At 38.5% G+C, this 13,635-nt stretch overlaps 1 protein-coding gene across 1 annotated transcript in view; it reads right to left on the bottom strand.

The window, feature by feature from the left end:
* Positions 1-316: 316 nt before the first annotated feature.
* Positions 317-13,635, bottom strand: part of LOC117478382 (ectonucleotide pyrophosphatase/phosphodiesterase family member 2-like) — a 66,366-nt gene continuing 53,047 nt past the window's right edge. The window contains exon 25 of the mRNA XM_034125396.1: positions 317-1,058. Coding sequence (XP_033981287.1) covers positions 888-1,058 — 171 coding nt within the window. The 3' untranslated portion in view covers positions 317-887. The remainder of the gene's footprint in view (positions 1,059-13,635) is intronic.

Here is a 13,635-nt window from a genome sequence, read left to right on the forward strand (position 1 = left end):
CTCTTATAAGCTAAGCTAACCAGAGGCATGACATCAGTCTCTAACTGTATTTTCCATGTCAAACTATTCCTTTACAAAACCACATCAGCAATGTTGCATGTTACAGGCTGATAACTCTAAATATTATACATTACTGCTGATGATTTTCCATACATGCTGTAGACTATTTTTGAATGCATTTTTCCAACTTGTAAGGCACGCATGTACTTTTCCATTCAGCATTCAACATTACTGTAGTTTCAGTGCAGTTTGCTTTGAGAAGTCCTTACAATAATTACAAAAAATTACACAGACAGATATGCTGATAGAAATCATGGAAGTCTTAAAAGTATTTTATGAGTAAGAAAAGACACACTCAATTTGTTTGAAATCTACAGCATGCAATGAATGGGCCGTAGGAATATAAAGTATACATTGTTTATAGTTACGGAGAAATACAGTCCTTTATGTGTGCGAGGATGTCCTGTATAAACTGCTTTTATGAAATATGTAGAGGCAGCTGTCGAGAAAGTCCCCACCCTGCATCGTTCCTGTGCTAGCTTATTTCTTCTCAGATATTTGGGGGATAAAAATGAACATGTGTGTTGTAATTTTCTACTGCTTGCCAATCCAATTCAATCTTATTCAAAATGTGTAATATATGTGTTCCCTTCTACAAGCACTTATCGGGCAGTTCCTCAAGAACAACGATGTGCCGGCAGTCCAGCGAGCATGCAGGTAAATGCAGGACTTCTATAAAGGGATATATTGTGTGTGTGTGTGTGTGTGTGTGTGTGTGTGTGTGTGTGTGTGTGTGTGTGTGTGTGTGTGTGTGTGTGTGTGTGTGTGTGTGTGTGTGTGTGTGTGTGTGTGTGTGTGTGTGTGTGTGTGTGTCTGTCTCTGGGCGTCTAGTCGTCACTCTCGAAGGTGTGCATGTATGTTTTGAGGCTCAGGGTGCTGGTGAGGGTGAGGTTTGTGGAGCGGTACAGGTCCAGGCCCGTCAGGATCTCCACGTCTCGGACCCGGGCCGTGTGGAGCTGCAGGAGCTCCTCCACCCACTGAGACTCTTCTTCTGCACTCTGCAGAAACACACAGGAAGTGGTTAATCACTGGGCACACAATAATTTCTGGTTGGCAGTTATAATGTAGCAATGAACGCTGACATAAAGGATGGAGTAAAGGGTTGAAGATATCGAGTAGTAGATGGACATTTTATCAATAGAATGTTAAAGAGGACATATTTGCTCATTTTCAATTTCATATTTACATTCCGTGTCTCCACTGTGACATGTCTCCATGCTTTAAAGGAGAGGTGTCATGGCCATTTCCACTGATCATAATTCCATTGTTGAGGTATACTAAAATAGCATTTTTCCAAACTCACATTGGTTTCTCATACAGCATCTCTGTAAACTACGTGTATTCACTGAATTTCACTCTCTGCCTTTAACGGCTCGTTGTAGCTCCCAAAGCTCCAGCCCCCACCCTCCCTGTGAGCACAGTGTGCTCTGATTGGTCGGGACGTTGTGAATCGCGCTGAGCTCTGTGGAGGTGTTGTTTCCTTGTTTAGGATACATAGCGAAACACAGCCAAACTCATCCTGACCACACACAAGCTCACAGCCGAAGTAAAAACAATAAGTGTGGCTTGATATTGAGTAAGAAAAAGGTTGATAAACGCTGTGAGAATGGGTCTGCAGAGAGAATTTCGCCGCGATCCCAACTGTCTGTTATCAGCCTGCAGCCAGGGAGGAGAAATCAGCTGAGCTGCCTGCTCCCTGCACACAGATGTGTGTGTGAGGAAGTCCGTGGATTGGTCAATTTGGACCGATCAGCGGGGGCTTAACATAACGGCTCCACGGATTGGTCCATTTCGTTCCGGGTACGGCTTGACATCATGCCGTCCCGGAAGAATCAAATGGACAATGACGTATCTCCAACGAGGCGTTTTGGGGAGGTTCTGTGTTAGAGTTTTACTCGCTACAGGGTGTACTTTGAGGGTTTTGACTCTGCACACCGTTTACATGCATAAAAACCTTCATAACACACAAGGGGACGGGTAATAACCGGAAAAGCATGACACCTCTCCTTTAATGTTCAAAAAGCTCTTTATTTTCAATAATAAGCAGCACCTCTTTTCACCCTCTGTCTGAAACCAGAGCCCAGTCTGCTCTGATTGGTTAGCTGGCCCACTCTGTTGTGATTGGTCAACCTCTTGGAGATTTCCCACCCTTTAGTCTATCACATACAATGTATTAGCCAATAGAATTGCGGATGTTAAATAGTGTTGTCCCTTTATTGCATCAGTAAACAAAGGAGACAATGCTTTTCAAGCGGGGGGCGTAGTTTTAAACCTATATAAAACTACTTCAGGAAAGAGATAACCCCAAAAAGCATGATAGGGCCTCTTTAAGTATAAAAGAAAATATGCACACACGTTTACAGATTCCAGAGGACCATTCTGAAATGACTGGTACTAAATGGAGAAGGAGGAGAATGAGATGGAGAAACATTTTTCCTAGGCGCAGCCCTGTTATGACTGCTTGGCTTTTTTTCAGCGGTGTGTCTTCGTCAACAAATGATCCAGCTTAGTGGTGGGTGTGTCTCCTTAGTTTCGGAAATTGCTCTTTAGATCTCCCCTCCAGAGGTTTCTCCCATAAATACCTGCTACTGCCTAAATAGATTCCCATAATGGGTAGGGTTTCCCGGTTTGCCCAACGTAAATATTAAGTACACCCCGCAGGTTTTGCAGTGATGAGTATGTTATGTGATACTAACCTTAAGAGAACAGGTTCTGCTAAGTGAAGACAGCAGCTCTGCAGACTCACTTAATATAATTAAATGTTATGTTACCAGCATCACCCTGTATTCAGAACTTTGGGATTTTAACCTTTGCAGACCATTTATGCACAAAAAAACCTAATGAACAGACTACAGGAGAGGGAAACCTCAAAAATTCAAATGAACACCATTTAATTTATTCTCTTAAAATATACCAAACTATAAATAGGAAACAAAACATTTAAAGTTGTGCACCTTCGCTTCATGAATCAAGTTTAATGTGTTTATTTATGAGCTGAGGAGGACTTATTCTGATCCTAGCTGAATATTAAGTCTAGACAATGAATGTAAAAATCACAAATGTACATTTCAATTGGTTCTCATTAAGACTGAGGAGGATGAGAAGGAGACATTTTTTACTAGATGCAGTCCTGTTACGAGTACGACTAAAGTAGATGACCAAAATATGACTTCAAATAATGCAGGGGGGTTTGTTTGTTACTGGCAATGATGCTTCAGATAACAACAACAAATGATTAGCTAAGTAGCGGGTTTGTCTCTGTAGTTTCCGATTGCTCTTTAGGTCTCCTCTCCTTCTCTCTCTTATACCTGCGTCCAGGTCAGGGTTTCCCGGTTTGCCAAAGTAAATACTAAATACAGTTCCCTTAATTGCAATACCCTGCGGCCATGGCAGGAAGAAGTGTGTTATGGGGAGAGACAGAACAGGTTGTGCTAACTGACAGCAGCTCTGCAGCTCTGCATGTCTACACACGACTCACACACTGTTATCAAATCTTATGTAACCCGCATAAGCCTGTATTCAAAACTAGAGGTGAACATCTTGAAAAGCTGCTGCAAACAACATACAGTATGTAATATAAATATGCCCAGAACCCAACATTTTTTTTTTATTTATCTACACATTTGATTAAATGTGTAAGACATTTAGTGATATATTATTCAACCAAATTATCTTAAAGTATACCTACTTTGCAATTCTTAACATTTCAGACCGTTTCGGGCCTTAATCAGCAACAGAAAGCTTCTGATTTTGTTATTTTGTCCAATATCCATGTCAAACTACTGATTTCAACATCAAGACTTTTCTTTCACATCCAAAATAATTTGGTGGCCATTTTCACATACAGAAAAAACAAAGATTAGTCAAAGCCAGTGACGCCATGACATTGAACTAAGGTGTCATTCTCTAACTGTAGTGGCAAGGGAAATTGTTTAATGCATGTTGTATATTATGATGAAACGAAATATGTGTATTAACCTGGGATTACAGTTGATCATTTCCACTCTTATGCACGGTTTGAGGGTGTGGGTCTGTCATCGCCTCATCTGCTTACTCACCTGTGACGGCCAACCCAGAGGCTTTTAAGTGGGTGTGTCACCGGGAGGCGGGGGGTGGTTTTCACGGGAGTAGGAAGTGTGTGTGGCGTGTGCTGGTATTTAACAGTTTATTCAATATTCCTCAGCGTGTATAAATATGTGGAAAATACAAAAGGGGAATTAAGTGAAACATAAGAGTGGATATTGCATCGGCCCACCTGTACTCTACAACACGGGGTGAGATCGTTTCCTTTGTGCAACGCCGACGATCCTGTTTTTCTCAATTAACTATAGTGGCCTGGATTAGGCTCTATAGACAATTTCGGTTTATCGCCGAGCAGACATTTTCTTGAGTTTTGTTTATGTTGTTGCTTGGCTGAGAAACTAATAATATAATGAATAACGCATAAAACCCGTCTTTGTTGATTTGTGAATGTGTGGGTTGAAATAGACAGTAGAAAAATACATTCTCGTTGGGAATCCTTGTGGAAGGAGTAGCTTTTCCATTTATTATTTCTATTTTTCCTTTGTAATAATATTTCATGTCAAGAACCCCTTGTGCGTTTAATTAACACAGCTATTTTTAATAGTTGATCGTTACAAGCCTATGCCTTGAAACATTTTTCATAGGCATAGGATGATGTTTATGATGAATGTTTGTTAGCATGCTGACATTTGGCAATTAGCGCTAAAACAAGTACAGCTGAGGCCAATGACAATGTCCCTAGTTTTGCCAGTATTGATGATCCTTTGGAAATAAACCACAGTGTTGGATAAACTGACACTTTCACCATATTGTGGTTCTAGAAAACGTAGGGTTAGGGTTTGGATGTGAATTGCAATACCCTGCGGCCAAGGCCTACGTCGCAAACCAATTTGATGTGGTGGCAATAACTTTTATCACTGCTTTGAAAAAGGAGGCGTGTCCCGTTATGCCATATGTTCCTGCTGTGTTTTCCCCTTTAGTCTACTCCTAATAACACAAGTGCACAAAACAGTTATTTACAGTATGCACCTTACCCTCAGGCAATCTAGAATTGAGAGCTGTTTCTGTTCAGAGTGAGTAATACGTCCAGCTGTTGATCCACTCATCATTGAAATTCCCAGGTAAAACATTCAAAATTAGCATTTGATACTTTGGACAACACCATGCTAACTTTTTTCTTTAATTCAGGCTTAATGCTTAGCCAAGCTATCTGACTACTGGCTGTACCTTCGTATTAAATGGATAGACAACATTTTCTCCTCTAACTCTCTACCAGAAAGCCAATAGGCATATTTCCTAAAAGTGAACATGTATTTGCAATTATAAAATGAATAGTGTTAAATTGCAATTGAGTCATGCTTTGTATGACACATTATTGTGACAGCAGTGAAAAAAAAAAAGAAGAAAGACCTCAACCAACTTGATCATGACAACCAGTAAATAATGACAAACTGTTTTTTTAGGGGTATTGGACGTTTTCTTTTTCCGTGCTATTTCAGCAAGGACATGGCATTGTACAGAAATAATATTAAATACATTATCTATATATATTGCATCTGTATCTGTAAAGGGAAAAGTAATTTATATTTTTAATCTCACAAGGACAGATACAGGAAAACATTCCTTCCAACAGCAATAACACTTTCACCTCTTCTTGCAGAGAACTCACAGCTGCATAGTTTCTCTTATGTGAACTGGACTTATAACTTCACAATGTACATTTTGCATTTATATTTCATTTAATATGCAATTCTTGCACACTAAATGTAGATAATACTCTACTTGTATATTGTGTTAGCTGTAATTTAGCCCTTCAATAGAGTTTTATTTCATATTTTCACTCTTTTAGTTCAGTTTTATCTTCTACTTTGAGATGTTTATAGTGTATAATGGTTTATTTTCTACTCTTTTTTTTATTACTAATTGTGTGCCATACTATGTTTAACATGCTGAAACATTTCCCAATCTGGGATCAATAAAGTATATCTTATCTCCTAAATGTTATGAGCGATTGCACATATGATTATTGGAACTGGTCCGGAGTGACACTACTCAAGAGCTAAATGATTGTTTAACTAATCAGCATAAAATGACTCGACGTATTCCTGATAGTTTGTTCAGTTCACACAGTAGTTAGAGCAATAGGTCATGGTCTTAGTGAGCAATAACCAGTCACAGGGTCAATAACATGGAATGACAGCAAGATTAGCTTTGGGTAGGTTAAAGGTCAGTGTGTTATAATACTATCGTTAGAACATTTCAGCATTTCCTCATAGTTTACAGTTCTCTGGTACTCTACACCTCTTCTTGGTTGTGGTTGTGAGTGCAGGCAACAATGTAACTGTAAACCAGCAGCAAATGTGTTGCATTTGGCTGCACACGTAGACATTTTTAGCTTATCGGCTTTCCTGTGAAAGGAAACAAAGGCTTGATTATATTAAACTACACCAACGTTTTACTTCCCATCATCTGCAGCTGCAGTTGTGGTGATTAAGGAGGAATCTCCACAGTTCCAAGCAGGTCTTCTCACACAATTGTTTATGTGAAACATTACTATTCCATTGAAGGTTCCCAGGAACCTTAAACAAAGGATCCTATAAGCAAAACACTTAGGAACTGCAACATGTTGTAGGTAGAAGTCAACTTTATGGAAGGCAGTATTTCTCATGGTTATGCATGTGCTTTTTCACGTAGTTGTCACTTAATGTTTGTGTATTCATTAATTTAAGAATGCATTTAATGTTGTAAGAATATATAAGGTTCAATAATGACTCTTCTATTCTATATTTCTCTTATTGACAAAAAGACCCAAACTAACATCAAAAATATAAACTAAAACATTTTGTTAGTGAGCCTGATATATATTTTCACTCTGTGCCATTGTTGTCCAAAAACTGCTCAAATCTCATCAATGAGCCACACTGTACTTCATCACAATGAACGCATGCTGTCTTTTATTTGGACTTGTCCCATTTACACCGTTGATAAAAGTCCCCAACAAATGCACAATTTTCTCCTGTTTAAATTACATTTTTACAAAATATAGAGAATATCTGCTTTCGGGAAACTACTGATTTCTATTTTATAAAAGATGTTGCATGCTTTCATGTTTTATATGAACAGCAGAAAGCTGTCTTTTTGTGGGGTTTGTGACAATTAAAAGTAAAGAATAATCAAACATCATCGTTTAACGTGCTATGTGCAGGATACTTTTTTTATTTTTTATAATTTCACTTGTTTAACAATTTTTTTTACCTAATAATATGAGAGTTAATATATTTGACAAAAACACTATGGTCAAACATTCACAGATAAATGTAAAGGAGATGGTTCTGTCCCTGACACATTATGTCAAGCAGGAACAACAGCAGGAACAATTCAATAAACCTCCTAATAAACAGCTTCTGAGACATCGTAAAGGGCCAATTAGACCAGATGAATAATGTCTGAAGCACCTGATGCACATATTCCTACTCTCCCTTCAATTAAAAAGGGTTTCCTGTTCAGCATTTTTGGAAACAAAAGATATTTCAATTATTAATATTCCTTCCAGTATCTCCAGTGTAATGTTGTAGTGCTGAGTTTGTGGTCAAGGCAAAGTGCAGTAAATTATTTCTTATATATAATACAAGAAGTAAACATGCACGGAACATTTCACAGCAGCAAATTACTTCTTTGGAAACAATTGAAAGCCCATGTCCCCCCCGTGGAAACTTGACCTGATTTCCCAGGATGACAAGCTGAGACTGAGTGCAGTGAAAGCACCAAGCCTTCTGCTGACCACTGGGCCGTAACCACATAACTCATACTACATCAAACCCTCTCAAGGAGTTGTGCAAAGAAAAGGAAAGGAGTGTTTAAAAACATTAACAGCAGCAAGCACCTGCTGTGTGTCTCCATGGTCATGGCATGGTTTGTTTCAGGCATGGTTGTGTTGTTGGTTGAAAGAAACCAACGTTGGTCTTTATAGATAAGACCTCCTACTTCAAAGGTTGTATTTTGCTATAACAATGTTGTGCTGATTGTATAGCTCTGTTCTGGAAAGTTGGTAAATGGCTGTTAGGATCATGAATGTAGGAAGAATGATTAACATCATTGGAGGCGGGGCCCCTTTTATTCCTATGAATGTTGCTGTGGCTACTTCTACAGTTTTCACATTTAAACCTTGGTTTCAAAGCCTGGCACGGTTTCTGGTGAATAAACCACCTACACAAATAGTCTGGTAGACCAAGCTGCACACGTATCTTGAACAGTAATTTGCTTCACGTTCTCTCTAGAGCAGGGGTGTCAAACTCAATTTCATCGCGGGCCACATTCGCATAAAGGTTGCACTCAAAGGGCCGGTTGTAACTATATAAATATATAATATATATATATAAAATAATGTATTATAAGATAAGATAAGATAAGACAGTACTTTATTGATCCCAAATTGGGAAATGATATTACATTATTGCCTCTGAATTGGATTATTATCGGATAGGATAATAACTTAGTAATTAACTACGTCTGAAAGCAGAAGTCCAGGGCAAATAATTGCAAGTCTCTTCAGTCCGCATGTCACAAAACGAGATGCATTGTGGGACATGTAGTTTATGGGCAACCTGCTTCTGTAAAGTGGCATGTAACCGTATAATAAACGTATTATATTCTTTGCAAGCTCTTGCGGGGCCACATAAAATGAAGTCGCGGGCCGGATTTGGCCCCCGGGCCTTGAGTTTGAGACCCCTGCTCTAGAGTAAATGCACGTTGGTTCAGATAGTTAGCTTTTTAATGAATACTTAACACAAAGTAGAGCTAAGGCTGATGGGAGTGCCATTAGTTGCAGGAATGTGGTCATAAACCAAAGTATAAGAAACCTTTATTTAGATCTGATGGTGCTCTACATTAAAAGGTCAGTTTAACACCAAAGTTAGGACAATACATCCAGAGGTTAAAGGTGGGGTAGGTCATTTCGGAGAAACCAGCTCGAGTGCGCTAGAATTGGAAAATACACCTACACCGGAGAAAATCTGCCACTACCTTACAGAGCCCCTCCTCCAACACACACGAACGCGCACATGACCAATGAGGGCACGAGATAAGTTTGTGCACAGATGGAAGGCCATCCAGTTATTTTAGCCGGGCCGGCTAAAATGATTGGTCGTACTTTTTACAGTATTACGGCTTCCACAGATGACATTTTTTTATGGATCTTTTGTCAAAGCACTTAAGATATTCATTGCTATCGGGATATTAAGAGCATTCCATGGAATATAACAAAAAGTGTATCTCGAGCCGGTTTCTCAAACTTACCTACCCCACCTTTAACATTAAAATATGTACCAAATGCCATAGTACCGTTTTAGATAATCGCGCTATTTTAAGAAATAACAAAAATGACACTCTGCTAGTAGCAGATTAAAAGTCATCATCTGGGAACCATGAATGGGTGTGCAAATGTTAAAGGTGATCCACAGTGGTGGGTTGTAATTTAGTCAAGTACTGTTCTTCTATACTTCTACTGCACTACATCTCAGAGGCAAATGTTGTACTTTTTACTGCACTGCATTGCATTTATCGGTTACTTTTTTAGATTACAAGTCCTACCCCCGTTCCTGTTTGGTTCAAACCTTGTATTCTTTAGATGATTTTTTGTGTTACATTTAAGTGTTCCTTTATGTGTTCTTGAGCTAAATCAGGGGTGTCCAAACTACGGCCCGGGGGCCAAATGCGGCCTGCGGACCATTTTGGCCATTCGGCCCTTAGCAGATTCAAAATGTATAATGACTTTAGTATAATAAACTTCTACTTTTCTTATATTGTACTTCTTAAATATATATGATCCAATATATTACACAGTATTCATGTGTTAATAGGCCCAATTTTCAAATAAATTCAGTCAATTAAAGTTGAAAACATGTCCTAACAAATCTAAGTTGATAAGAAAAAAGCCCAATAACATAACAAGCTTGAAATAGACCCCTCCTATTTCCTCTTGTGATAAGCAATCTGAGGCTTCTGTTTTAAGGAATGAGCTGCTAACACAATAAATAAACCCTATGGAGAGCTGGGATGTAGGCTCTTTTTTTCCTTAAAGCATTTTAAAGTATCAAGAATAATTTACCTACATTTGATTGATTTCGCTGACTTGTAACTCAACTTCTGAGGCAAAATACCTCTAGGGAGCGGCCCAGACCTTCGTATATTTTTCTGCATGTGGCCCTCAGTGAAAAACGTTTGGACACCCCTGAGCTAAATAAAGTGTCTAAAATATTCTTGAATCAGATAAAAAATGCCTCTTCACAAAACTGAAAAACTCACAAATTACTTCTTAGAGACACATGGTTCTCACTGTATAGCTACAAAGCTACAAACATACCTATTTACTGCAATATTTGTCAGGAATATTCCGTCAAGACCAATGTGCTGACAAAACAAACTGACCTAAAGCTAAAATCTGTACTATTTTGTGCTATTACAATTCCTGGATTCGATTATAGCTAAACGTTTCCAAAATGACATATACTGGAAAACCACACAGTCGCACTCTCTGTCTTTTACATACGTAATGAGCCTGTGACTGCAGCTGCTGGAATCTCATGTTTCACTGTAATGACGTTAGTTCCATTGAGAAAAAGATCATCTGTTATTGTAGAATAAAAAACAGGAAATGTAAAAACATAGACTTTAGGCCTGAAGGAAGTCTGCAGTCGGGAATCGGAATTAATTTGCATACTAAAATGATCCGAATGAAACTGGTCCTTATGACAGCAACTATTCAGTGATTCAATACTCTGGAAATGTTAGTTAAAATGTCACATGAACAATTTGACCAAGGTCAAAAAGACAAAGGGGAAAAATACGTTTTTCATTATAATTGTAACTTGCCAGCACGAAATTGCAACAAGAAATGAATTACTTTTTATTTCTCTCAGTTCTTTTAAATGTATTTACATTTCCAGAACTGCATTATTTTTCCATGGATGGTGAAAGGAAGTAATACATTTAGGGTTATAATCTCGGAAATATTATTACTGTAATTGAGTATTTCAACTACTACTATGTAACAGAAAACTTCCATGTCACGTTTTTTGTTTTGGTAATTCCCTTCAATGGGATTATCTGCTCGGTCACTGTGACCTATGACTGCATGATACCACACAGTGTTACCGGCAAAGAGCAGCAAACAAAAGATCAGAGAAAACAGTGACTTCTTCACAAAAGTGTTTTTCCAAAAAGATCAACAGCCACCCACACACAGGGACTGTCACAACACATTGGCACGCTAACCTGGATGGAAAAAAACATTGGGCGTTAAAAGCTGGAAGGAAAAGCACTGCTTTTTACAAGCAGTGCCCTGTCATGCTATTCATCCGGGTGAGACACACTATTTGTCAGGAGTGTTTGCGACTGTGACGGATATGTCCAGCTGTTACATAAGTACCGTCAACAAGTGTTATAATATTGCTTCCGTTGCTTGAGTGGACAACTGTGACATCCAGCAATTAAAGTTAAGATGATAGTCTGACTGTTTAACTACAAAGCATTCGAAGGAGAATTAAAAACAAAAATATTCCTCACGTTTTATGTTCAGTTTACATGTGGATAAATAAAACAAGTTTAAAAGTAATAGTAGTAACATATATATAATAATAAATGTATTATTTTATATTTTTAATACTTCATTTCCATCCCTTTTAATATGATTATTATGCATTTTAATTAATACATTTATTTTTCTTTGATGAAGTAAATTCATAAAAAAGCAAAAAAAAAGATAATTATTTTTTATATTTCTCATGTCGTTACGTATGCTTTTTTTTAATAATAAATATTATTACTTAAATGTTGTATTTCTTCCACTTAAAAACGTTCAGATTTAAGGCAACATATTCATGTATGGTTCTTTGTTTTGTTTTGTTTTATTTATACTGCCTGTTAAGAAATTAGTTTGTACAGTATAAAAAGTCTCTAGTCAGATTCAGATTTAACTTCCTACTTGAACTTATAAATCAACAACTTTTCTGTGACTTGTGTACGCCTGATAATGTTTTTAATCTTTGTTCCCAATGACGCATGATTACTGTGTAAAGGGTATGAACCACAACACACAAGATGACATTAAGTTAACATTTTAAACCCGTACAACAAGTATTCAAGCGCTGGGAAAAATAACATGACTTTATGCCATTGCCAAATATCCCTGAGAAGCAGAGGTGGGAAGTTATAATGTACTTAGTAGATTTTTCAGGTATCTTCACTTTACTTAAGTATTTATTTTTCTGAAGACTTTATACTTTTACTCCCTACATTTTAATACTAATATCTGTACTTTATACTTCTTACATTTTCAAAATAGGCTCGTGACTTTAGTTTTAATGCATGTGAGGTGAATTATCAATTATTTTTATTTTTGCATCATTGCGGGCCATCCCCAACATCAAGACTGATTTAAAACTAAATGGATGTGACAATAACACGTAGAGAAGACGAGCCATGGTGTGCAGTTCATGCACGACAGACGAAAACAACGTAAAAGACGTATGACGAAACAGCTAGGCAGAGACGTTAAGGGAGAAGGGTCTAACGACATAATGTCCATGAGTAACGCAGGTACAGTTAGCGACAGGACTGAAAATGAAGATAACATCAACGGAGGCGATTCATCAGACCATCAGCAAGACATCCCGCATCCATGGCCTTACTTAAGGGAGATGTTTGAAGTTGTGGGCGCAAAAAATGATTCGTGGCGAATGCACTACAGTATAATCATTTTAGTTTGATTTGTTTATTAAGGCAACAGGACGGTGGCGCTACGGCTATTGGGCCAACTCCACCAATCAGGAGGAGACAGCCACGGCCATTGCCGTTCGAAAGCGCTGGAGACGCTGTAGTATATATGCCAGGCCTGTAAGTGGCGCTGTAGTCTGCCACAAAAGCAGCGAAGAAGACTTGGTTACCATGGTTACCCTTCTGTTTATTCTCCGCTGTGGCTTTCTTTCTCCCTCCCCGAGGCAAGCGTTTGCTCCTGCTGCTTTAATTCAATGCAATCCCTCCCCGTCGAGGCAAGCACTGTAATTCTCTCCGGTTAGTCCACCAGCAGATGACAAACACCCACCTCTCCGCCTCTTCCAAGGAACGAGGGGACCGTGCGGCAGAGTTCAGTTTCAGTTTCTTTCGCCGGTCAAGATGTCCGTTAAAGTTTAAATCTTCCGGACAAAATTAGAAAAGTGCCGGTCAAAGGTCTTCTTTGTTATTTATTGAGCTTTAAAACAAATGAATAACGACTCTATATAATAAAACACGGAGGACGGAGATCTCTTTTTCTCCCCCTCTTCTGACAGCCCAGCAGCTGATCAGAGCACGTCTCCCCTCTCCTGCAGGGGGGCGTGGTCAGCAGAATCAGACCCGTAGACAGCAAACAGCACATAGAGCGAAATGAGGCATGGCTAAAATGCATGATCTGTTTGGTATTTTGAAAACAGAAACGTATAAATATTAGGGCTGTCAAGTTAACGCGTTAATAAATAAATAAATAAACGCCACTAATTATTTTAACGCGATTAACGC

This window comes from Trematomus bernacchii, unplaced genomic scaffold, assembly GCF_902827165.1.
Source record: "Trematomus bernacchii unplaced genomic scaffold, fTreBer1.1, whole genome shotgun sequence".
Classification (NCBI taxonomy): domain Eukaryota; kingdom Metazoa; phylum Chordata; class Actinopteri; order Perciformes; family Nototheniidae; genus Trematomus; species Trematomus bernacchii.